Below are 27,500 nucleotides of genomic sequence, written 5' to 3'. Positions count from 1 at the left end.
ATGACCTAAAATATCATTAAAATAATTAGCATGAATCAATACATAAATTCCTCTCTGGAAGAAACACTCCTCTTAACTGTTATGATTTTTGGCACAGCACTATAATGTTGATCCTCAAATTTACCCTTGCTCTTCCTCGTAACATCTGACCTATTTATGGGAACACACATTAAAAAATAAACTAAGCATATTCAACTATTCCCTATCATTAAATAGATAGGGTATAGTGTACAAGGACCTTCTATTGTGAAAAATAAGAAACTTTTCTCTTTCTGACTCCTGCAATGATTTAAAGCCCAGTGCTATGATTTTTTAATACTCAAGAGTTTGAGAGATATGGGCAGAACTCAACAGCATTGCATAAAAAGTTATACATTATACTACAGCCTATAATAGAATGCAACTTTGCTCACTTAAATATAAATACTTTAAAACAAACTGGCATGTAATAATAAAGAAAATGTTTCTTGCATTGTTAGGAAGTTCATATGAGAAAGCACATGAAATAAAATGCAACTTACTCTAATTCACTGTCTCCTGAGGTATGTCCTGAGAAAACTGATTGCACCTGGAAAGAACTAAGCTGTTTCACTGGTTGTTGGTTGATAGCTACAATATAATCTCCCTTCCTTAGTTGTCCACTTTCCCCAGCAGCACCCTGTGGGTCAATCTGCTTCACAATCAGTCCATTTCCTTTTGGGTCATTCCTCACATCAATACCTAGAGTACAAAGGTAAAATACATGCACCAGTTATAACTGCTTACTTTGACTTGCAGCGTAGTAGAATGCATGACAAAGCAAAGAAAAAATCTTTCACAAAGCTTACAAATGTATAAGAATGTGGAATCTGATAAACCTTCTACTAAAGAAACAATACAACAAGAATTTAAAATTTTTATAGGAGAATTTACTCTTGTCTAGAGAACACATTCTAGGTTTCAGCTTTTTTTTTAAACGTTTTTACTGAATTATCACTTATGACATAAGCACATTTACATTCATATAAAAGTAATCAAACTATAATTAACATAAACATTATATTTCACATATACTGCCATACATAATATAACCTAAGCAACATTACATAAATTATTCAATTCCTGCCTTTTTTAAACAAAACACATCCTTATTAAACCATCACTTACAACATAGGCAATCATATATTCATATAAATGAAACCAGACCAAACTGACACAATCCAAGTTGTAAGCATTTTACATCACAAACTATACTGACACAGTCCCAGTTGCAAACATCACAATCTGCACAATCTTTTTCAGTCAAGCATTACATAGCTCATTTAAGTCCTATCTTATTTTAGCATCTATAGTACAAGATCGAATGCTTAAGTGATAGAATACCTAAACATCGAACTTGTAATATCGAACCCCAAAACGTCGAACTGCGCAGGAAAACACGTCAGTCGGCCATGGAAAAAAAAAACTTTACACCCAAACTAAGTGGGGGGCTTCACCCCCACACACACCCCGATGTGGGTGGCTGTGCCCCCCACACCCCCCTAACTAAATATACCAACTCCAAGATTGCTCTACAGTAGACAAAACGGTAAAATCTGGCGAATGGCCAAGGGAGATCATTCCCTGCGTTAAATTGGCCTTTCAATGTTTTTTGCTTTTGATATTACAAGTTCAGTGTTTAGGTGTTCAATCACATATGCATTCGATCTTCTAAGATAGACCCTTATTTTAAACCTCATTTCTCCCGTGTATATATTGTTCCCACAATTCCCATTTTTTCCTATGTAGTTTTATCCTACCCTTTTCTAAAGATCTCAGTTCCAGTTGTTTTATATCTGTTACTACATTCACTACTTCTAGTACAGTCTGTTTAGATTACCATTTTCTAGTAATTGCTTTCTTGGCAGCCACCAGTATTGGACACAGCAAGGCCTTACCATGTCTAAGTAATTCTGACTGTGTATCAAAGCTCAGAAAAATCATCTCCTTCATCAGAACAATCTGCCCACCCAGCATCTCTATCAGTGCATCCTGCAGGGAATCCTTGAAGTCCCCCAATTCACAGCACTCCCAGAAAATATGTTCCCAATTATCTCTTTCTTGCCATCACACCTCCAACATTTGCTATCTGCCTGAAGAAAAATTCTCTGGAGTCTGCTTGGGGTACAGAAATATCTATGTAAACATTTCCAGGCAAAAATCCTAAATCTTCTAGATTTGTTACATATTTGGAGACATACATATATTCTGCCATTGTTTCTTTGTGAACTGCTTAACCAATCTTTCTTCCCAAGCCTTTCTAACCTCCTCTGACTGATTCTTACAGTTATCATGCAATATTTTATATGCTCTACTAATTATTCCTTTTCTAATGGCAGCTTCTGTTTTAGATTCAACTATAAACTCTACCACTGCTGGTCTTTCATTTAGGACCCCCCCCCAGTTATTTTTCTTTGCCTATACTCTGATACCAAACCCTGATAGGAAAGGCAACCTCTAACCTGCAGTCCAAATAAATTAATGGTGTATTCCCATTATATAATTTCTAGTTATTTGCTCCCAATACCTCATTTGCCAGTTTTCTTCAAAAAATTGCAGTCCCTCTTGCCTGTTGTCTATATCCCTAATTGCAGTCATCCCCATCGGCAGAATATCCTTTCCCCACTCCTATGTTGTCTTATTTCTTAGAATACTTTCTGCTACTTTATGGATATAATATTCTGTATGGTTATTGTTATTCTACTTAAATCCAAAATCCCAGTCTTTCCTTGTTTCTTGAGCTTCCCCCCATTTCATCATCATTCCTTTCCATTTTTAATTATATTTTTCTACTTGCGCTATCTACAGGAGTCTTAACTATTTAGCATTCTAGGTTTCACCTTAGTGTAAATATGCAATAAAACACGGATTGTAATTTAAATGGATTATGGATAGTGTGATGAAACATAACTTACCAAATTAAGTATAAATAAATAAATATTATTGAAAAGCATCACACCACTAAAACAAACACTAACAAATGCTTCTTTGTGAGGGAATTTGCATACATGTTGGGGGTGAGATGGGGAGGTGTGTGTGTGTGTGTGTGTGTGTGTATATATATATATATATATGTGTGTGTGTGTGTGTGTGTGTGTATGTATATATATATATATATATATATATATATATATATATATATACATATACATATATATATATATATATATATATATATACTCTAGCATTCCTTCACCACATTCTACAACAAATTTGGAGGTTACAAAACATTGCAGTAAGGGAATGCTGTTTTCCTTGTAAAGCTCTGGCATTTCCTTTTGTCAAAGATCTGGGAAGCCCATTTTATTTTACAAATGAAGCATCCTGCTAAATTTTTTTTCAGAAAAAGCATTCAATGACATTTTTCTATTTAAATTTCTCTTTATTTTAATATGTTTCAAGCTATAGGGCTTTTGTGATTACCACTGATTTGCTAAAAAAATACATCACAACATGGTAACACAGCATAGTAATTAGATATCATATAAAACTTTATTGCAACAGTAGTACTTTAAGTGAATCCAATGAAACAGTTCAAAAAAGATAAACAATCTCATATGTTGATGCACTTCTGAGCAACTTTATCAACAGTGAGGAAAAGAAAAACATTTGTTCAATACAAATGTTTTCATAGCTGGTAGAAACAAATAAAAATACCTCTTCAATCCCATTCCTTTGCGAAAACCATAATGATACATAGGAAAAGATTCTGAAGGAAAAACTGAGAAGTTTCTGGTATTCATCTACAGGTATACAGGATGAACACGTCATATACTATATCCTAATAATCAAAAGATAAAAAATGACTGAGATGCAGTGTCATATGGTACAGCACTGACCATAATGTGCCACTGCAGAACAATCTTAAGTGATACCTCCACTAAGTACTGAAGATCTTCTAGATGCATCGCAAACACCTGAGAACAAGGCAACTATAAATGACCAGCTGAGAAAATTACTACTTTAATGGAGCCTGGAAGAAGCTGTTATGTACTTACCATCTTATGTGTGTTTTGCCTAATACTATTGAATTATCTGAAGAATCAAAGGGGATCCAGTGTCTGTCTGCCTGGGATGACATGCTTGACAAGCCACGCTGCTTCGCAAGGGACAGCTTGCACCTGTCACCCCTGGGATTCCGGATATTGGCTAAGGCTCTTGCCACCCCCATAGTGCCTTTTTTAGGCAAGGCTCAAATTCTAAACCTACCACCCTAGAAAACAAAAATGGGAAGAAACTGAGGGTAATGCTGCTCAATGCCAGAAGTCTAAATCTCAAAATGCACGCACTCGAGGCCCTTCTCAGTATGGAGAACATCGATGTCTGTGCTGTAACTGAAACCTGGTTCAAGGCTCCTGAGAGCACCCGGCACTATTAGGTTTTGCCTCATATCATGCGTTCCAGCCCCAAAACCCGGACCACACCACAAAAGGAGGGGTGTATCCATATTCATAAAGGATACCCACACCTCCAGGTTGGTGGCAACGCATGAAGCTTCGGAAACCATCCAGGTGCAACTAACCATAGGCAAAACTGCTCTACAAATTGTAGCATGCTACAGGCCACCCTCTCAAACTCAGGAACCCCACACAGCCTTCCTGAAGACACTGGAGGGTATAAATGTATCTCCAAACACCATCATATTGGGTGACTTCAACTACCCGAACATAGACTGGGAACATTACTCAAGCCCTAACTTTCTAGCCCAACTGTTCCTGGAGTTCATAAATTCAAATGCCATGGAACAGCTAGTCACTGTTCCCACAAGAGGAGAAAATATACTAGATCTCATTGTCACAAACATGGGGACAAAATGCTCCACACCGAAGTATATCCCTCATTGGTGAGACCTGATCATGAACTAATCTCACGGGAAATCGAGATGGCGCCCCCAGCCCAAAGAAAAAAGAGCATAGTGAAGAACTTCTCTAAAGCAAACTTCACACTACTCAAGACTGGTGTGGTATCCTTCAAGGCCCCTGAGCCAGAGGAAACCACAACCCAAGCTGCGGAAGCCCTTACAAATGCCTTCTATGAACACCTCCAGGACTGCATGGATCAGGCAATCCCAAATAAAACCAAGACTCTTTCCACAAAGGGCAAACGTCCAGTCTGGTGGACCCCAGCCATTAACAAACTTTACAATAAGAGGAGAAAGCTATTACATGATAGAACAAAATCCATAAAAGGGAAGTCACCCCTGATCATTATTAGTAAAAAATACGAGCACTCATAAAATCAACTAAGGCCAATTTTGAGAGAAAAATTGCCATGGATTCAAAGGACAATCATAAGGCCTTTTTCAGCTATGTTAGGAACCTGGGTGGAAACTCCCAGATATGCTCAGAATTAGTCCAAAATGATACAAAAATCACTGAACCCACAGACATTGCCAACATACTGGCAGACAGGTTCAGTGCAAACTTCACCCCCCTCCCCTAAAGGAGAGATAACAATCCCAGCCGAGTGTAGCCTCCTGGACATCTCAAATGTGCAGGTGAAAGCTGCTCTCTCTAAAGCTAAAAACACAGCATCAATGGGACCGGATGGTGTCCCCGGCTGTGTGCTACACGAGCTAAATGAGGAATTAAACCCGCACATAAGGCAGCTGTTTAATCTCAGCCTTACCACAGGATACGTGCCCAAGGAGTGGCGTACGGCAACTTTGGTCCCACTCCACAAAGGCGGCGCCTCTATGGACCCTGGTAATTACCCCATAAGCTTAACAAGTCTAGTCTGCAAAGCTATGGAGAGGATCATAATGGAGCTCATAAACAAAGATATAGGGGACTTGCAGACATTGGACCCGACCCAGTTTGGCTTTGTCAAGGGAAGATCATGCCTTTTGAACTTGGTCGACTTCTTCGAAACAGTCACCAAGGCCATTGATGAGGGAAAGGCAGTCCATACAACCTACCTTGACCTTGCAAAGGCTTTCGACACAATACCCCACTTGGGTATTGTAGAAAACCTTACCAGCTTAAATGTAAACCCATATGTCACAAGATGGGTTGCAAACTGGCTTAAGGACAGAACCCACAGGGTTAGAGTTGCTGGCGCTGTGTCAGACTCCAAGCCGGTCACAAGTGGTATCCCACAGGGCTCGGTCCTTGGCCCCCTATTGTTTGGCATCTACTTCTCAGAAGTACAGGCCAACATGGGAGGACTTTGGCTGACAAAGTTTGCAGACGACTGCAAACTGGGCGCCATAGTGGAAAGTGCATCGGACACGGATATCCTTCAGAAGGGACTCACGGAAACAGATAGCTGGTGCCAGAGTCATGGCCTGAAGTTAAACACCAAAAAATGTATAGTCATACCCTTCGGGAAAAACAAGGTAACCCCAAGCTACCATATAGGTGGCAATCCACTAAGCACAGAAGAGGTTATCAGGGACCTGGGGACCCAGGTTGACAGTGGCCTTTCTTTTGACACTCACATTGCTAAAGTGGTTAGAAAGACCTTCTACATTGCCCACCTTATCATGAAGGGATTCACATCCAGATCTAGTGAGGTCATTGTTCCTGTACTCTTCACTTATCAGACCAATGATCGAGTACAATGCCCCATTCGGGATGTATCTCACCCGACATCTGCAGCAATTGGAGAGACCCCAAAAGTTCCTCACCAAAAGGATAAAGGGACTCCAAAATCTGTCATATGCTGCCAGATTGAAGAAACTCCAGCTCTATTCAGTCGCATACCGTCTGCTCAGAGGTGACATGTGCCTGACATACAAGGCCATGTCCAACCCGGAATTAATGGACATGCTCCACCTCAAAAATCCAAATCCACCAAAACCACTAGAGCAAGCGACTTAAACCTTAGCACGGCTATAAATAGGACGTGCTGGAGGGATAGATTTATCACTCAGAGACTCCCTATGCTGTGGAATAAAATCCCGGTCCATGTGAGGCAGAGCACCTCGCTGACTCTGTTCAAGAGAAATCTAGACCTGTGGATGGGAGATCGTAGGTTTACCCCGGGAATCTTATCTGTGTCACTGCTGGACAGAGGCACAACAAACTAATGGGCACAGTATTTTTTCATATAAGGGGTGGCGTAAGCCACAAAAATTTGGGCTAGGCTTATAAATGCCTTAGGGCAGATAGCCTAGTATAAACCTATGAACCTATGAATCATTTCATTTGGGCTTTTGTTAGAAGGGGAATTAAAAACTACAGGCCAACAGTGAGCAGATTTGGGGGAGCTGGTTCTATGACCTGTGACGACAGCAGGAAACAGGGAAGTCTGATTTGGGGGATGAAGGGGGATTCCCCAAAAAGGAAGTAGCTTTTCCACTGCCATTTATAATCCTCCTGAAGTAGTTTCAGAATCCAGTTTGAGTCAATCTGATACCAAATTGGAAACTGGAGAATCAGGCTTTGAAACAGACTGAATGAGTGAAGGGGAGGGGTGGCTACAAAAAACATTCTGAAATAGTGGACTGTCCCTTTTTCTGGAAAGTTCTCTCCTGCTTGCCAGCAGACTGTAGAGGTGGCCTGTTTTGTTTTCTGAACAATGAACCAGAGGTTTTGTAGACTTTGAGAAGGAAGGCTGAAAATTTTTACTGACCCTCTGAATTAATTCTTTTTCGTCAAATTGTTTGAGTAACTGGGTACTTTCACTCTGGTATCTGCAAACTCTGGTCTGCCCTATTAGTCTTTCCCTGGGAGTGTGTACACTAGATAATTCTGCTACCCCCCCCACCCCCCCACCCCCCATCTCTAAACTACAAGATATCCCCCTGGATGATTTTAAACACTGTGGACTCAAACAACAAAATTCATAAGCAAGTTCTCTGCAAACCTGCAAAAACACTTTATACATAAGACATTCTGCTACCCCCATCTCTAAACTACAAGTTGTCCCCCTGGATGACTTTAAACATTGTGGACTCAAAACAACAAAAATCATCTGCAAGCTCTCTGCAAACCTGGCAAAACACTTTATACACAAGACTGTGTATAAATGTTTTTTCCGTTTAATCATTTTTTTCAATATGCAATGTTATTTGGCTTGAATAGTTGTGTTTAATATAATGTGTTTGTTTTGTTACACTTGTAATCTTTGTAGTGTGTGCCCCCACCCCACTCCCAGCTTATTTTAATTAGGAATTGTACTTGCAGCAGTTTCTGATCCCACTGTGCTTAGTTAAGGAAGGGTACCAAACAACCTTAAGCTAGATCCCTACTCATTTCTTTCACACAGACAATATAGAGTTCTTTACACCCAAACTGTTTCAGATGCAGCTGCACCCATTTAACATTACACTTACCTGTACAATTTAACCAAAATGAAATCCTGTCTTTACAGATCTGCAGTGGTGGTGCTGAGGTAGCGTTGTTGCCTCATAGTAAGATGTTGTCCTGTTCGATTCTCAGCTAGAGAGTCTTCTGTGTGGAGACATGCGTAAATGGGCGTACCTTCGTTGAAGGTTGTGCATCAGGGGCGGCAACTCGGCACGTAAAAATCTACTGCCAATCATTAGCAGACCGGAGTTCCGCTGTGGCGACCCCTAACCGGGAAAAGCCGAAAGACAACAACAACTACACAATCATGCAATTCCTCGTGCTCTGTGGTGGCATTCACCCTAACCCTGGTCCCAACATCTCACAATCCACATCTTCAACCCATTTTCCAGGTACATAACATATGCTTAAATTTATCTCAGTAAATGCACATAGCATGTGCAACAATATTTCTGAGTTGCATGCTTGGATAACTGCACCATCTCCTGATATACTAGTAATCATTGAAACCTGGCTTAAACCACACGTAAAGGATACCAAAGTACTTCCTCCAGACTTTAATATGTTCAGAGCTGACTGATTTAAAAGAAAATGAGGCGATGTTGCAGTAATATATCCTGCTTCTATTTCCCTAACCCCTCGCAACCAATCCATAAACTCCTTTGACAAAGCTGAAGTATTGATCACCTACCTTAAATTAAACAATAATAAAAGTCTCTGCATTCTAGCTTTATACACACCCCCTGGAGATATCTTATTAACTCTGGAAAGTATCCTAGCTTGGGTATCACAAAATATCTCTCTAGAAATAGTAATATTAGGTGATGTCAACATTGACTGGCAGAAACAACTTACAATTTCCCACACATAGCATAAACCTGTTTGGATTTTTCAACGAATTGCTCACACAACCTTTACCAGTTCCGCAAACCAAAATGGCTCAATAACTGCCAAACCAAAATGGCTCAATAACTGATTCGATTTTGCTCTCCCATCCTAACAATTTCTCTCACTCCAAAACAATTCCAGACTCTATTAGTGATCACCACCCCATCTGTACAACTAGACTTATTTCACATTGATGTACATAAAACACCTACAAGACAGTATGAAACCTATCCAGCTTTGACCAGCAGGCTGTTACAGATTTACTAAACTTCATCAATTGGTCCTTCCTTAAATACTTACTACTACATGATGCAGATGAACAATTTAATTTAACATTCCTCAACATTTTAGACAATTCAGCTGCCACCAGAAGGAAGAGAGTCAAAACCAGCTATACTCCTTGGCTTTCTGTCTATACCAGATCACTCATGCACAAAAGAGACAAGGCTTGGACAACTTACCTAAAACATAAGACTCACAGTAATTTACAACATTTCAAAGCACTACGTAACCTTGTAAAGAAACAGGTTAATTTAGACGAAAAACAGTTCTATGCAAATCTACAAGATCAGCAAAAATCCAGTCCAAAAACCTTCTGGCACACTATCAAAAAAAATTCTAAACCCAGGAAGTCAGCCCTTCCCTCAACCATCCTGTGTGAGTATCTCCCCTGACATAGCAACTCACTTTAACTGTTACTTCACGCATAGCATAGCTTCCATCAGTGACAAATTCACTCCATCTCCCTCTACCCTCTCTGTCACTTCACATTTTCCCCTCAACTAGTTTCTACTTCCTTTATCAAATCCCTCCTGTGCAAGCTCAGGCCATATTCCCCCTCTGCAGAAAATCTTCCCAATGAATTTCTAAAAATGTCTACTAACTCAATTGCCTACCCTATCGCAATAATCATTAATAGATCCATCAAGGAGTCTTATGCCCCCTCCTTACGGAAAAAAATCCTACATCCTTCCTCTCTACAAAGTTGGCACCTTCACAGAAATCTCTAACTATTGGCCAATTGCTATTCTTTCACCACTATCAAAGATTCTAGAAAAAAAATTATCCATAAACAACTTCTTCAATACCTACTTGGCAATAATCTTCTCTCTCCCACCCAACATGGATTCAGACTAGCACACAGCACTATCACTGCTCTACTATCCTTTACTTACACTCTCAACAAAGCTTGTGACTCAGGAAACTTTGCCTCTTCTCTATTATATCTCTTACCCTCCCCCCCTTCTATACCCTTCACCTATCCTAACCAATCTTCACTCTTCCCTCAAAGCAAAACTTAGTCAATGTTATAATAAAGTAGCTAAATTTGCCAGAGGTCAGGCCCACTACTCTTACCACTGCTTTGCTCTCAAGTCCCTAAATTGGCTCTTCCTTCTCTTCCTTCTCACCTTTAATAATAACACTCACCTTTAATAATACGATTAACTCATAAATTACCGTACAACTCATTTTCACAAACTACATCATCACTACTTCAACACTATATTCCATCTCGTAACATGTGCTCCTGTCATAAGTATCTACTATCTATTTACAAACCTCAAAGATCTAACACAGTTAGTCTGTACTCACTGTGTTGCCAAATCATGGAATAGCATTCCAGAAGCAATAAGACTTGTACCCCAACCAGTCTAGGTTGAAAGAACATCTAACCAATAATTGGATCTGCCCCTGCTCCCTGCCATCTTAGTACTCTTTTTTTAATCCCTTCTTCCACACTCTTAATAGACTTTCTCTTGATATGTCTTGCTTCCCTTCCTGCTTTACCTGCTATCTAGCCTCATCTCTCTTTAATTCCTTAACATTCTAATGTCCTTTCTTTATATTCTTACACTAACCTTTCTCTAGCCCAGAATTTGACTGAAATTTACTATCTAATTCTCTTGCCAGAAAAAGTATATGGCTTTTACGATGTATTACTTATTCTGTTATATTTTTTTCCTGCATCATTATTTAACATGCACATTATGAACTCTCTTCTACCTTGTATATAATGTATGGTCAACTTTATTGCTTGTCTTTACATTTTTGCTTATTTTTCTTTTACTGTATTTCACGTATTGTATTGCTTTGTTATTGTCTTAATATTTGTAACCATTGTTATTTTTTTTTAATTCTGTTTAATGTGTACTGTGGAGCTTTTCTGACCGGGCCTCCACTGAAAATGTGCTCATACCCAGTCAGACTTTCCTGGTAAACAAATGCCAAATAAATATAAATAAATAGAAGGACCAATCAAAACCTCCTTATAGCAGAATTTAATATTTTTGATTTAACATCTTTAGAAAACTCCTGAGTATGTACCAAAGGAAAATATCTCATCACAGTAATATCAACTGCTGCCCTGGGCACAGAGTCAGCACAATTATATAAACTCTTAAAAATGTTTAGTTACCTGTGAGAGAGAAGCAAGAACAAAATTCAGAGGAGCGCTACCTTGCGATGATAAAACAATGGCAGAAATGTTCCTCAATACATCAAAACAAGCCAGCATGTATTTCAACAGATGAGTCTGATAATTCAGAATTCTGAAGGCTGAAGTTGTATGGGAATAAATTTGCTTATCAAATCTGTCAAAAGTTTTTATATCTTTGCCCGAAAGTGAAGAATTAGTATTCACAAACTTTTTGTTAGCAGTTGGACTAGAAATAGAAATAGCTGCTTGGGATGAGAAAACAAATATTTATAAGACTAAGGAATCTTATAAAGTCAGTTTATAGGTTCATAGGTTAGTACTAAGCTAACTGCTCTTGCAAGCCATTTTAAGCCAAGCCAATTATACCTTGTGAGACTCAAACGTTGCACCTTGTGTTTGTAAGGCAAACACCTTAACCATTAGGCCACCCTCCCATTTTATTTCAGGGCTGAAAATTGACTATCAGGCTTACTGCTGACAAAATAAAAAACATCCAACATCCTCCAAGGCTGCCAACAAAGGAGAAGTAGGAAAAGTATTAGTACATCCACCTATAATATACAATATTTCTTCAAAGATGCAGAAACAACTTGTTCCAATTGAAACAAATTACTCATTCAGGACACATTCTTAGAAAAAGAAAAATTCCACTAAAGGATATTCTGAGGAAGTACTTTCCTCTCAATCAGAATCTGGGATTTGAGCAGAAAATATAGAAAATCACTTATTCCTCTCTCTCATGTTTGTCTGACAAGGAATTCTCAGAAACTGAAGCAAATGACTTATTTCTTCCACAAAATTCCATTCATGCTCAAGGCATTTTAAAACCTGCAATAAACCTTTAACCAAAGTAATAAGTTCTCCTTTATCAAAATAAATAAATAAAACAAAAAAAACACACACAGAGGAACAAATGTTCAACTTTTTGTTTCTTTTTTTCCCTAGGGACATTCCTAGAAGGGGAATGACTCAAGAATACCTTATCCCAGGGAACATGCTTCTGCACCCAGCTACACATGGAAGCACTCCCTGTTGAAACTCCCATGACTTTTCCATGCCTGCAAAGCACACATGAACAGCTGCAATGGACATGGCTAACTCCCAATTACAGTGACTGAAGGGCTACACCCAGAGGGATATGGAGAAAAAGTTGAGTGGTCTGAGAACCAACAAACTGCTACTGCAGAGTCAACCAGCAGCTGCTGAGCCATGGACCAATATTGTGTTTGCAAGGGCTCCTTAGACAGATTCTTCTTCTTTAGAGAAGAAGCAGGGGCTGAGTAAGTGGAAAGGTGCTCTATGTCCTAGTCAAACAGGATGACAGAATCCCTGTCAAAGCTGCTCCAAGGAGCCTATAATTTGTCTGTGAAGAATAAATAAGCCTCAATAAAAAAATAACAAATCAGAACAAAAGTAGTACTTTTTTCCACATATTAGTGTTCCAATTAAGAATATGCAGTCCAAGATAAAAATAACATGCCATACATTTCTGCAAAATAGTAAACACAATTATACTGCCAATATTCTTAAAAGATCTGGTACAATTTATCAAAAAGAAAATGTGTGGAATAGATTCCCCAAAGAAGACTCATCTGCCCAGAAACATAAGACAGACAATGACAATCAATTCCCTGAAACCCAATCAGAGCACGCTCACAAGTGGTAAGAAATTACTGAAGTATTTTGGTGCCCAGGTTGCTGTTTTCTTCACAGAGGAGCTCAACCCAACAGCTTGGGCACATGTGGGTGGGGGAGAGAAAACTTTGGAAAGCTGTCTCGCTGTTATATCCCTGGCAGGATATAACCCCTATACCTAAGGCTGCTACTGCAGTGACTTATGAACATCTATCTCTGATTTGTCCAAGCCCTGCTTGTGATACTGGTGACAATGGGTTTCGGTGACAATGGGTTTCAAATTTGGTTGAATGAAGTCTTGCCAGATGCTTTCTGGGAACAGTTAGTAGAACTTAAGGGAGTTGTATCCCAACAGTAATTCTCAGCTAATAAGAAAACAATGCCAGCTGATTAACTTAAATTTTACAAGTTGAAAACAAGATGTAAATCTCTGAAACTTTATATTTTTACAGAGGGTATTTATCAGAGTTTGATAAGCCGGTTCTTAAAAATTAGGTTCATGGACCATAAGGAGATGTGTATAACAGGTGCAGCCTACAATATTTTAATTAACACTTGTCATGTTGAGATGGATAAGCTTTAAAAGGATTGGAAGAATAAGCTAGACACAAAAATAAAAAAGCAAGTTTGAGAGATGATTACAGTCAACCTTACATATTCCATCTCATCTAAATGTTTTGACACCCCAGATCAACTATTTAAAGATGTCACATAGGGCAGACTATTCTTGTCTGAGATATGATCAAGTATGTGTGGGCAACTGGAAAAGTACCACTGCGTAAGTAAACTTACCATAACAGTAGAAGTTCTAATTGTCCCCTTCAGTCTTCTAGATGTTCTAAGCTATGGCAGTCTACTGATATAACTTAGGCTACTGCAGCACTGATCAATATGCTTAACATTGTACAGTTGTGTAAATAAACTTACCATGACAGCAGAAGTTCAAATGATCACTGCTGCAGTAACTGCTCCCTCAATTTATCCCCATTATTTTCTGGTGTGATTTGTGATGTGGGGTTTGGACATTTATGTCATTTTACTCCTAGCTATGTCTTATCAGGGCTCAGCCTCCTTCTCTCTCAGTTGGCATGAAAGCTCTGAAGGGCTTGTTGCCTAAACCTGTCTTTTAATCAGCTCAGCTCAAGCTGTCTAATGGTTTGGATGTGTGAAAAGTGCCCTGACCCTTTGGCAAGCTAGCTGGCGAGCTGGCCATTATATGCTTAGCAGGATATAACCCATCTAGCTTAGGCTACCACAGCAGTGATCAAAATGGTTATCATCATATATTCCTGGATTGTATAACTTTGAAGTGTTTCAGAACTAAGTTCTAGCTATGATGAACAGTTTATCCCCTAAACTGGATATTTCTTCTCTACAGCCTCCTTATTCCAAAAAAATGAGAGTTGTTTTATCTTCCAAAGCTGCACTATATGGAATCCTGGGATTAACACACAACAAAGCTAACACCAGGAGGTAAAGAAATCCTCATTCACATACCCACATTGCAAAAATGGGTTGTTCTAACAAATGCAATATGTGAACAGAATGTTTGATCTAGTAAAGAACCCACTAGAAACCCTGCACTACCCTTATTGCAATTTTGACGTGCGAACAATTATTCGAGTATTTAACACTGTTAGAGAAATATGTATTTATATATATGTCTAATGCTTATTAGAAGCTAAAAGAGTTAACACATTTCATTCTATTTTATGTACAGCTTAATTCTGTATGAAATTATAAGATGATTTTTCAAACCACAGTATGCTTTCTGAAACTGCAAGATGCACCCTGACCTAGCATTTGCTAGGACAGCAAAATTCATGTTTATGCCTTTTGGAAATGTACTGAGAAGCAGGTGATTATCTGCTAAGTCAGGAAAATGAATGAATAGTGTATGAATAGAACAATACCGTTTTCTATAATATGATTGAATATGAACAATCAGCTCTGTTCGTGTTATGAGAACATGCACAGCTGCGGAAAGGAAGAGATACATGAAACAAAAGACTGCTTGAAGAATCTGTACTTGCTTTGTGCTCGAATTAGCTATAGTACCTTGAATGGTAACATAACATAGTGGGAAGTTGTAACTAACTGGTGGTCACCAAGGCCACGTTGTTTTTCTTAGGAAGATTTTCATAAAATTGATAGTGCAAGCAGAAAATCATGGACAAACAGCTGCTATGTAATGATGATGTTAAAACTTGTGATCTGTTACGTCAGCTTGGTAGGCAATGTCTTGTTAGAAAGTGTTTAAAGATGAACTTACTTCCTGATTTTAGTTGGACAAACTCTGTATTAGCACGTTTTTGGCTCCTTGCTGCAAGATTAAAGTGCCTTAACCTGAACCTACCGTGTACTGATCATTTTTGAAGTTTATTTTTCCTTTGACAGATTGGTCCTTCGGACCGGAAAACTCTCGCTCTAGCTCAGGTCAGATGGGCCCGGTGGCATGAAACCGCATGGGGAAGAGGCCACATCAGTTCTTCTGCTTTGAAAGACCTCCGACTGAATTGTCGTTCAAAAGAGGCCAGCCACTGTTTCTGATCTGCGATTGGAGGACGAGTCAATGGTTCCAGTGACACGATCAATCACGGAGGCTCAGGTAAGGAGGAATTTACCTTTTCTTTGTTTCAGATCAGGGACTTGTTACAGTATTTGTTTTTGTCAGGGAGATTTTATATAAATCAGGGACAAAGAAGATTGCTGTCTTGTCATAGATCAGGGAAACAGGATAGGTTGGCAGCTATTCTAGATAAACTGTGAAAAAGAGAAAATTGTGGTACCACATGATAAGAAGGGTTACGTAACAATTTCTAACTAAGTTAAGACAACATGGGAAATAAGTGCACAAAAAGTTCCCGAGATCCGCCATTAACTGAAGACGCGAAATATATGCAATTACAGCGTGCCGATAACGTTAGGTACTATGCAAAATGGGTTAATAAATAAAAATTTGATGGCAAATTAGATAAACCTTCACTTATCAAACTTGTCAAACAACTTAAAACAGACGCAAAAGGTCAGGTAAAAAAGCAACGTCAATTGGGAGGTCCTCAGGCACACAGGTGGCTTGAGGAAGCAAACCGCAGGGAACAAAAGAATAAAAATTCAAAAGCAATGTTTTTAAATAAAGAAGACAATAACTTGGTAATAGCATTGGCCCCTCCACCCCCCTTACCAGAATATGAAGCGAGTGGACAAGCAGATCCACCTCCGCTATACCCAACTGTCCCTGTGAAATCAAAACCATTTGTCAGAGATCCTGTCGAGACTAGGTCTCGAACACGCAACTTAAGAGGGGATATTGAATTGTATGAAATAAATAAAAATTCACAAGCTATGAGTGAAGAAGAGATATGTCCACTCATAGAAGTACCAAATCCACAGGCAGGACAGGACCCAACTCTTCTAGTATATGGACCGTGGACACCAGAAGACATCCGGAAAGCCACAGAGGGAATTCCCCATCCAAAAGTTAATTTTAGAAAATTCTTAGAAGACTTACAGGGCATGAGGTTAAGTTACCATTTAAATGGAGAGGAAGTGTAGAAAGTAGTCAGACAAATCGTAGGTCCAGATTGGCACATGATCAGTGGCAACTGGAATCCCCGTGACGCAGAACATAGGCCACTCCCACACAGAAACGCAGAACTGGATAACAGAGTGAAAGGTCTGACAGACCGAATCTCTGAGAAATGGAAGCCTAGGGCTGACTGGACTTGCATTAATCCATGCATCCAACAAGAAGGTGAAACTGTTGATAAATATTTTGCCAGATTATTAGAGTGTTTTAATAACCATTGTGGAATGCAGGTACCTGAAGACCAAACACATGATTCCCCATATGAGCAGCAACTAAAGAATGCATTTTTGAAGGGTAGTATTGCACCCATAAGTAGTTTTATTACAAAGCACATGGTAGATCATCGTACGAGTAGATTACAGTCATTACTTGAATATGCAAGACATGCTGAAAGGCATTTTAATAGCAAAAAGAAAAAGAAAACTCAAGTATTTGCAGTAGAAGACAGAGCAGAAGTCTTTGTAGTATAGTCCGGGAAGAAGGGTAAGAAAAATGCCCAGGGAAACAAACAATCTGATAAGCAATCAGAAGAGTTTGAAGAGAGAAAGAAAAGGGGTGAATGCTTTAAATGCGGAAAAAAGGGACATTTGGCAAGGGATTGCAGGCAAAATAAGAAGGTAACCATGGAAGACAAGGAGGGTGAGGACTGACTATATGATAGTCAAGAATCACTAGAAGGGAATAACCAAGAAAAGACAAATGCAAATGTGATAGAAGGAGTAGAGAATGTGATAGAAGAAATAGAGGAAGTACAAGAAATCACCGATGGTGAAGAAAATGAAATTTTAGACTTAGCATTATTGAGCTTTGAGCTCTACTTAGCAGACACAAAACCGGAAGTTACACTTCTGGTAGAGGGGAGGGAAGTTAAATTCCTGTGTGACTCAGGGGCTTCACGGACCCTGATACATCCTTCCAAACTACCAGAAAATACAGAATTACATATTAGTGAAAGCAGCTAATGGACAGCTGTATCAGGAGTCACTCTCCCACAACATAGCAATAACTGACCCTGTTTCAGGGATGACCCAGAAAAGCAAAATTGTTGTTTCTGCAAAATGCCCAGTAAATCTTTTGGGCAGAGACCTTATGCAGATATTTGGCATAGCAGTAGTTCCAACTATGCAGGGTATGGAAGCACAGTGACAAATGGATACTTTTGTGGTGCGACTGGAGGGTGAAACATTTTATTGGTACAGCCAGGACTTGGTTACGACTGGTCCAGGGGTAGTAACCGAAGAACTGATGAACGTAGCCATCAGTAAATCCCCCTCCCTTGACACTGATAAAAAACTTTTGTTGCATTGTACTCTATATTACTGTAGCAAACCAGGACCTGATAAAGAATATGAGCAAGAAAGTACAGTTTTGTACCTACCATAAATGTAGATGTTCGAGTGCTCATACAGCTGCAGTCATAACAGATGGGTTATTATCCTGCCGTCAGGCGGGTCCTCGGTCAGTCGAATTCCAAAGTCTAGGTCCGGCGTCGGTTGTCATCGCTTCTTCCCTGACGTCAGTGCGGCAGGGGTATAAAAGAGGCAGCCGACGCCATTTTCTTCAGTTTTTCTTGCCCCAGATGTCAGGTGCCCCCAGAAGGAAGGCAAACATAATGTTACGCAAAAATGCAATGTTGATAAATCAAAAACAGTAGTTGCAAGCAAATACACCATAAAAGAATACCCCAAAAAGGTTATATGAAAAGTGTTTGTCATAAGGCCTGTCCTAAGAGGGATGGAGGAGGAAACCTGGACTGCAGCTGTATGAACACTCAAACATCTACATTTATGGTAGGTACAAAACTGTACTATGTTCATCGTGCATACAGCTGCAGTCATAACAGATGGGTAGAATCCCAAAGCTAAGTAAGGGTGGTAGGCACTAAGAGGAACTAGGAGGGGCTAGGATGCCCTGCAGGACTGCTGTGGCAAAGCCCGCTCTAGATTTAGAGTATAGTGGGAGGTGATAATGTTTGGAGAAAGTGTGCACTGAACTCCAGGTGGCTGCTTCCAAAATATCCTTGGTAGGGACCCCCCTGAGAAAGGCTGCAGAGGTAGCTGTGACTCTGGTGGAGTGGGATCTGATGCATGCAGGCACAGATTTTCCATGAAATGAGTAACAAAAGCGTATGCAGTGGGCTATCCATTTTGAAATTGTCTGTTTGGAAATAGCCTTTCCTTGAGCACCTGCAGCATAGGACACAAAGAGTTGCTCAGATTTCCTGAATGGCTTTGTCCTGTCCAAATAATAACAAAGTTGTCTGTGAATGTCCAAGGAATGTAGTAGTCTTTCCCCTTTGTTTTGTGGGTTAGGTTAAAAGGTAGGTAAGTGGTTAGTCTGATTCAAAGCTACACTGGATACTACCTTTGGCATAAAGGTAGGGTTGGTTTATAAGGAAACTCTGTCCTGATGGAAAATGATGAATGGTTGCACAGCCATGAGGGCCTGTAGCTCAGAAACCCTGCGAGCTGAGGTGATAGCCAGAAGAAAGGCTGTTTTCCATGACAAGTACTGTAACTCTGATGAAGAAGCTGGCTCAAAGGGAGGAAGGGTCAGCTTTTCCAATACGAAGTTGAGGTCCCAAGCAGGGACTGGTGGTTTCCTTGGGGGTTTTATATTCTTTGCCCCTCTGAGGAACTGCCTTAAGAGAGGATGAGAGAATAAAGGAGGATCTGTGTTGTATTGTGCAGAAATGGCTGAAGCGTGGATCTTGATGGAGGAGAAGGAAAGTCCATTGTTTAACATCTCCGCTAGGTACTGTAAAATTTGAGGTATATTTATTACCCAAGGATTCTGTCCCTTCTTTTGATTCCAGGCACAAAATCGTTTTCATTTTGCGGAGTAGGCCTTTCTAGTAGAAGGTCTTCTGGCCTCCAGGATGACATCTTGCACCTCCTTGGAGAGGAGAAACTATTGGGAAATCAAGGAATTCTCCATGCAGCTAGATTTAGAGTTTTGAGATGGCTGTGAAGAGTTTTGTAGTTGTGCTGGGACAACAGAAGAGGGACTAGAGGTAGGATCCATGGTGGAGAATGTGTCAGGCTCTTCAGGAGCAGATACCAGTGTTGTCTTGGCCGGTCTGGAGCAATGAGAATCATTTTCGGCCTCTCTGCTCTGGCTTTTAATAGAACTTTGGGCAGCAAAGGAAGAGGCGGGAAGGCATAGACTGTCAATGTTGCCCAATTGAAGGAAAGTGCGTCCACTTTCCAGGCCTGTGGATGATAGGTCCTTAAACAAAATTTTTTCAACTGGCAATTTCTGTGGGTAGCAAAGAGATCTATATCTGGCTGTCCCCATGCCTGAGTTATCTTTGTGAAAACTTGAGGATGCAACTTCCATTCATGTGGATCTGTCATATTTTTGCTTAGGTTGTCTGCCAGTGTGTTTTCCTTCCCTGGCAAGAATTGTGCCTGTAGTTGAATTTGCAATTCCAGCACTGTGTTCCATAGGTTCATGGCTTGCCTGCACAGGGGGTATGAATGAGTTCCCCCCTGTTTGTTTATGTACCACATCACTGTGGTGTTGTCTGTCCTTATCAATAGCTGGCCTGGATGCAGTAGGTCTTTGAAGGTCATAATAGCCTTTTGCACAGCTAGCATTTCCTTTTGGTTGATGTGAAGGTGCTTCTCTTTTCGTGTCCATTTTCCCTGAATGCACTGATCTGTCATGTGTGCTCCCCAGGCGTAGTCTGAGGCATCTGTTGTGATGATTTGAGTTGCTTGAGGTATACAGAAAGAAAGACCTGTGTTTCTTTGGCAAGCTTGAGCCCACCACATAAATTCCTTTTGAAGGCATGGAATGAGTGGTATAATTGCTTCCAAGCTGTGGCTGTGTTGAGACCATAAGTTTTTTAGGTACCATTGAAGTTTCCTCATATGCAGCTTTGCACATGGGATTAGTAGGATGCAAGATGCCATGAATCCCAGAGCCTGCAGGACTTTCCTTGCAGTTAGTCTGGTGTAAGTTGCCATTTTTCTGAAGTATTGAGACAGTTGCCCTTGCTGTCTGGCGTGAGGTAGGCCATCTGGGTGGTTGTATCCAAGCTGGCACCCAGGAAAATTATTTGTTGAGAGGGTATTAGTTTTGATTTCTTTTTGTTGACTGTGTATCCCAGGAAGTTCAACAGTTTTATTACAAACGCCAGGTGCTGCAGTAGTATGTCCTTGCTGTCCGCTTGGATCAGGCAGTCGTCCAGATATGGGTAGATTTGTATCCCTTGTAGTCTGCAGAAGGCGATTACTGATGCCAGGCATTTCGTAAACACTCTGGGCACAGTAGATAAGCCAAAGGGCAATGCAGAGAATTGGTAATGGGTTGAACCTGCAAGAAATCTGAGGTATCTTCTGCAATCTTGTCTGATAGGGACATGCAGGTATGCCTCCTTGAGGTCCAATGTTACCAGCCAAGACTCCTTGCCCAGCATGGGAAGAAGCTGCTGTAATGTGAGCATCTTGAATTTTGGCACCTGTAGAAAAGTGTTTAGGATGGATAGGTCTAAGATAGGTCTCCAATCTTTGTCTTTCCTTGGTACCAGGAATAGTCTGGAGTAAAACCCTTGACCTTGTTCTTTTGCAGGTACCTCTTGAATTGCTTTCATGTCCATGACAGCTGAAATTTGTTTTTGTGCCTCTGCCCTTTGATTTTGTGGCAGGTTTGGCATGCCTCTCATTTTTGGAAGGGTGTGAAAGTGGAACCTGTAGCCTCTGTCTGTAATGTCCAGAATCCATTTGTCTTTTGTAACAATATGCCAATTTTTTGAGAATAATGCCAGTTTTCCGCCCAAAGGTGCTGTCATTAAAGCTTTGTTTGGCAGGTGTAGGGGGAAGTCATTGTGTCTGTTTTCTAAAAGACTGTGATCTATCTTCTCCACCTCTTGGGGTTGGTGCTTGCCACCGTCTGGCTCTGAAAGATCCTTGAGGTTGCCCTCTACCCCTTGGACGCCTGTATCTACCCCTTTGAGGTCTGTCCATGGCTGGAAAGGACCAATTTTTTGAAGGCCAGTTTCTGCTGAAACGTGGAGGCTGTACCTGCAGGAAATCTTTCACTGTTTGCATTGATTTCGCTTTTTCCTCCATTTTCTTTAGCACCTCCTCAGCTTTAGCACCAAACAATACATCTTTTTGAAGAGGTGCATCTAATAATTTAGCTTTGACATGATATGGTAAGGTTTGCTCTTTGAGCCAAGCATGCCTACATATAACAGACCCCGTAACAGCAGCTCTACATGGGGCCTCTAAAGCATCAAAACCACACTGCAAGGTATGTTTACCCACTTGCTCTGCACCATGCAACAAATCCTGCAACTCTTTTAAATCTGGTTGTTCTGGTTGTGTCATCTTGCTTTTCAGCCGAGATATCAAAAACTGTTGATACTTTAACATATGGAACTGACAGTTTAATGCCCTCATGGTTAAAGTGGCCGAGGTGTACACCTTTTTCCCCCACTTTTCTAAAGCTCTGGAATCTCTCTCTGAAGGTAATGGGTTTTTAGCAGTAGACGCCTTAATTCCCTTGGGACCCTGTGAAATAGTTTCTGGGTCAGCAGCATGGCTTTTATATAGGAACTGGTGAGAATCAGGAACATGGTAATACCCGTCTGGTTTAACAGGAGCTGGAGGCAAAGAATCAGGATTAAAGCTGGCTTCTGTGTACACATCATCCAATATATCTAAAACAGGAGGGATAGCCTGAGGCCTATGCTGGGGGAGCAGAAGAAATTCCCTGAGCCTTTTCTTGGAATCTGAGTAATCTTGGCCTTCCCAGTGAAAGTGTTCTCTCAATGTATGCAGGATTTCTCCAAAAGAGAAGTCCTCAGGGGGGGAGACCGAGGGAATAGACTTCTCTGCATCAGAGTCTTTGAATGGAGAATAGGCATAATCCTGGTCCTCAGATAGTTCTGAGGTAATAGAAGCTTGATCTGAGGAAGGGTAGTTTTCCTCTAATCTGGGCCTTTTGTCAGAGGGGGGTTGAGAACCCCCTGATAAGAGTAATGAAGTCCTCAGCCATTTTAAGCATCTGTTTTTTAGGCATGGTGCCTTGAGAGGGTGTCTGAGGAACCTGTTTTTTGGTTTTCATGGCTGTTTTAGATTTAGTGAAGGCTTTAATAGAGAAGGAGGAAGGCCTGAAGACCCCTTGAGAAATGTCCGGCCTGTCTAAATTCTGAATTTCCCCGCCAGGAGTGGCGTCGGTATCTGTAGTAGGAATGGGGGCCGAGGTGCCTGCGACCTCGGGTACTGAAGACACCGGTAATGCATTGTCATCGGTACTCAGGGGCTGCGTAGGCGCCTCGCTGAGTACCGGAGAACCGGTAGTCGGCCTTAGCGTGGTTTCAGTAGGTGGTGCGGACCTCGTATGTCGGTCCTTATTTTTGCGTTTATTGCTCAAAACTGGAGTCGGAGTATCCGATGACATAATACAATTAAATTTTTTGCCAAAAAAGTGAAGGGCGAACTCCGCCCGACACTTAATAGTGCGTTTATTGAATCTAGCACAAAAACAGCAGGCTGTGACGTCGTGGTCTGGGCCTAAGCAAGGTATACAGAAAGAGTGGAAATCCTTATGTGGTATTTGCTTCCCACAAGAAATGCAATTATTAACTTTGTCTGACATCGGTCTGAGGCAAGAAAAGTTTCCCCAACAGGGTACTTAGCTTTCAAGAAGACTTTGGCTGAAATACTTTCGTAAATCTCAGGAGCAGGCCGACCGGCACTTGCGAACTGCTTCTGCTTTGGGCACCGCACGGCAAGAAAGACTGAAGAAAATGGTGTTGGCTGCCTCTTTTATACCCCTGCCGCACTGACGTCAGGGAAGAAGTGACGAGAACCGACGCCGGACGGCAGGATAACCCATCTGTTATGACTGCAGCTGTATGCACGATGAACATATGTTTAGAAACCATGGTAACAGATTAGTATTACGTAATCTGCACTGGGACACAGAAGGAAACAGTGTAGTTAGCTGTTCATTGCCCCAGGAATTTCTAGCACTTTACAAATCTAATCGATTACCACATGTCAGTCTGACTAAAGATAAGAATGTGAAATGGGCAGACTTAGGAGAAAAAGTCACATGGTGGGAAAAACAGACAGAATTAGAGCTTTCAGAACAGGGAGTACAAAAGCAGAAGTTGAATTGGATAACACAGACACACCCAGCTATGCACTTGCAGGCAAGTGAGGACAGCTGAGTAGTACTCTTACTAGAGGAAGAGGAAAAGGCCTTACGAGGCATACCAGAGACTCTCTGGTCAACAGGGAAATCAGATGTAGGACTTATTCGTACAGCAGGACCAGTCACTATCACGCCAAAGTCAGCATTTAGACCTCAAAAGAGACAGTATCCCTTAAGAAAGGATGCAGAAGTAGGAATCAAACCTATAATAGCAGCCTTACTTAAGGAAGGAGCATTGATAGAATCTCCCGATTCGCCATGTAATACACCCTTATTTCCTGTTAGGAAAGCAAATGGAGAATGGCGTATGGTCCAAGATTTACAAGCTGTAAATGACGCAGTTATACCCACGGCACCTATAGTGCCAGATCCACACACTTTATTAAATGATTTGAAACCTCAACAAAAGTATTTTTCTGTGGTAGATATTAGCAATGCGTTTTTCTCAATACCGATACACCCTGACAGCCAACATTGGTTTGCATTTACATTTCAAGGGAAAAGGTATACATACACGCGACTACCACAGGGATATTGTGAGAGTCCAACAATATTCGCACAGGAAATGGCAAGTAACCTGGCAGGATTTATACCACCGAAAGGCAGCCAGATTTTACTTTATGTAGACGACATTCTGCTGGCTGCCCCCACCCAGCAAGAATGCAGAGAAGATACCATAGCATTACTACAATTTCTAGCCACTCAAGGACACAAAGTAAACAAAAACAAACTGCAGCTTTGGAAAAAATAGGTTAAATACCTGGGATATGTAATATCCAAAGAAGGTAGAATATTAGATGAAGACAGAAAAACAGCAATATTACAAGCACCCAAACTGACTACCAAGAAGGAAATGATGTCCTTCCTAGGTACGACTAATTTTTGTCGGAGTTGGATTCCAAACTATGCCTTGGAATCTGCTCCACTGACCAACTTAATATTCAAGAAGCCTATGGCAGCACAAGATTCATTACAATGGACACCAGAAGCAGAATCAGCTTTTTGCAAATTGAAACAACTGATAGCATCCTCATTAGTTTTAGGATTACCAAACTATCATAAATGATTTTTCCAAACTGTAGATTGTAAGCAGGGCTATATAACATCAGTGTTAAAACAGCAACATGGGGACAAACAACGCCCCATAGCTTACTATTCATCACAGCTAGACCCAGTGGTGCGATCCTTGCCCCACTGTGTACAAGCAGTAGTCGCAGCTGTAATGGCAGTGCAGGCTTCAGCCTCAGTAGTGTTGTTCCACCCTCTCACATTGAGAGTGCCTCATGCAGTCGCGATTATTTTACTACAACAAAAAGTAGCATACCTTTCTCCTGCTAGACATCTTTCCAGTATGACTATTCTGTTGAGCCAACCTCATATGACAATTGAACGATGCACAACTTTGAATCCGTCAACCTTGCTCCCAACCCCTGCAGATGGCAAACCACACTGCTGCCTGCAGGAAACTGAGCAAAAGACACTGCCTAGAAAAGATCTCACGGATGTTCCCTTGGATGATGCCGAGGTGACATACGATGTGGACGGCTCGTGTAGAAGGGGTCCTACAGGACAGAATCTAGTGGGGTATGCAGTAGTTTCTGATACTGAGATTTTAGAAGCAAAGTCTTTACCACACAACTTATCTGCACAAGCAGCAGAATTGATTGCTTTAACAAAGGCATGTACCTTGGCAAAGGATAAATGTGTGAACATTTTTACTGACAGTCAGTACGCTTTTTTACTGTACATGTTTTTGCACAGCAGTGGAACAATAGAGGAATGATAACATCTACTGGTAAACCAATTAATCATGCAGAATTTATTTTAGATTTGTTAGAATCTATTCAGCTACCTCAGAAAGTAGCTATTTGTAAATGCGTAGCTCATACCAAACAACAGGATAGGATTTCAAAAGGTAATGCGAGAGCTGATACAGCTGCAAAGCAGGCAGCTTCAGCCTCAGAAGTATTTCTTTTGAATGAGGAATTACAACCATCCGAGATTTTAGATTTAGAAATGTTAAAAACAATGCAGACACTTACTACAAATGTAGAAAAACAAAAATAAATAAAACGAGGAGCAATTCTTGAGAAAGGGCTGTACATCTCCAAAGAAAGGAAACCAATTTTACCATCTAACTTGTTTAGATATGCAGCTTTGTTGAGCCATGGGCAGCGCCATGTCTCAACAGGGGGGATGGTACAGTTAGTGAATAGAGTATTTACAATGTATGGATTTACAAACTACACAAAAAAGTTTTGTGCAGCATGCCATGTTTGTAACAGGCATCATGCACAGGGGGCACTGAAGCCTAAGCAAGGGAATTTCCCTACACCACCATATCCGTTCCATACTATCTGTATGGATTTCATAGAACTAAACAAATGCGAAAATAAAAAGTACTGTCTTGTCATTACAGATATGTTTTCCAAATGGGTGGAAGCTTTTCCAACCAAAAATCCAGATGCAGCTACTGTTGCAAAAGTCCTTGTTAAAGAAATTATTCCTAGATTTGGCATACCGGAAAAGATCTATAGTGACTATGGCACACACTTTGTAAATCAAACCATACAACAATTGAGCTGTTATTTCGGGATTTCTTTGAAAAACCATTGTGCATACCACCCCCGATCTGCAGGATTAGTAGAGAGGCATAATGGAGTTCTGAAAAATAAGCATAGGAAATTGATTAGTGAGACACAAAAGAACTGGGTGCACTGTCTGCCTCTGGCACTGTTGAGCATGAGAACTGTTCCAAATGCAAAAGGGTTAACTCCTTTTGAAATACTGTTTGGGAGGGCATATTATACACCTCAGTGGAAACCTCTCATGCCTGCAGACAAGGAGGCTAACAGTTCACTTGCAGAGTATATGAGGCGATTTTTGAATAACAAACTTCTGCAGTTAAATTCTGTTTCAGATAAAGAACAAGCCAAACCATCGGAAGCAGCAGTAGTCCCAGGCACGTGGGTCTGGGTGAAAGTTGTGAAGAAAAGAAATTGGAGTTCTCCAAAGTGGGAAGGGCCGTACCAAGTGCTACTGTCAACACCCACTGCAGTCAAGATCGCAGAGCGAGCGTCCTGGATTCATCTGACACATTGTAAATTGGTTAAGAACTTTGAACTGGACAAAAACCTTGTTACTGTTGTAAAACAAGAACAAAATGACCAGGTATAGAGTAAACAGGGATGCAGAACAACCTCAGAAAAATTGCATGATCATCCTGTTAGCTATACTGATAACTTTGATCTTCTTGCTGTGGCCTTTCCTTTTTTTCAGCCACACGAGTTGAACTGAACAAACGTAATGCATTACTCATAGACTGGCATCCAAACTTTAACACTTTCCAAGCAATGAAATATGTGTATGCTGAGACTTTTAATGTTTCGAACTGCTGGATTTGCACAGCTATACCAACAGCATACGGGGGATTATTAATGACTGCTGTCCCCCTAGGGGTCAATGAGACCTGGGAAAACTTGATTTTTGATACTACACCTGTGAAATCACA

General features: G+C 40.7%; 1 protein-coding gene across 1 annotated transcript in view; it reads right to left on the bottom strand.

Moving 5' to 3' along the window:
- PATJ (PATJ crumbs cell polarity complex component) overlaps positions 1-27,500 on the bottom strand; it is a gene marked incomplete in the record, with an annotated part of 2,990,875 nt that overhangs the window by 2,439,092 nt on the left and 524,283 nt on the right. The window contains 1 exon segment of the mRNA XM_044085542.1: positions 522-720. Coding sequence (XP_043941477.1) covers positions 522-720 — 199 coding nt within the window.

This window comes from Protopterus annectens, chromosome 10.part0 (genome assembly GCF_019279795.1).
Source record: "Protopterus annectens isolate FY-2018-M chromosome 10.part0, PAN1.0, whole genome shotgun sequence".
In the NCBI taxonomy this organism is placed as follows: domain Eukaryota; kingdom Metazoa; phylum Chordata; order Ceratodontiformes; family Protopteridae; genus Protopterus; species Protopterus annectens.
The sequence above is the reverse complement of the archived record's forward strand: the minus strand, read 5'-3'. Positions and strand labels throughout refer to the sequence as shown.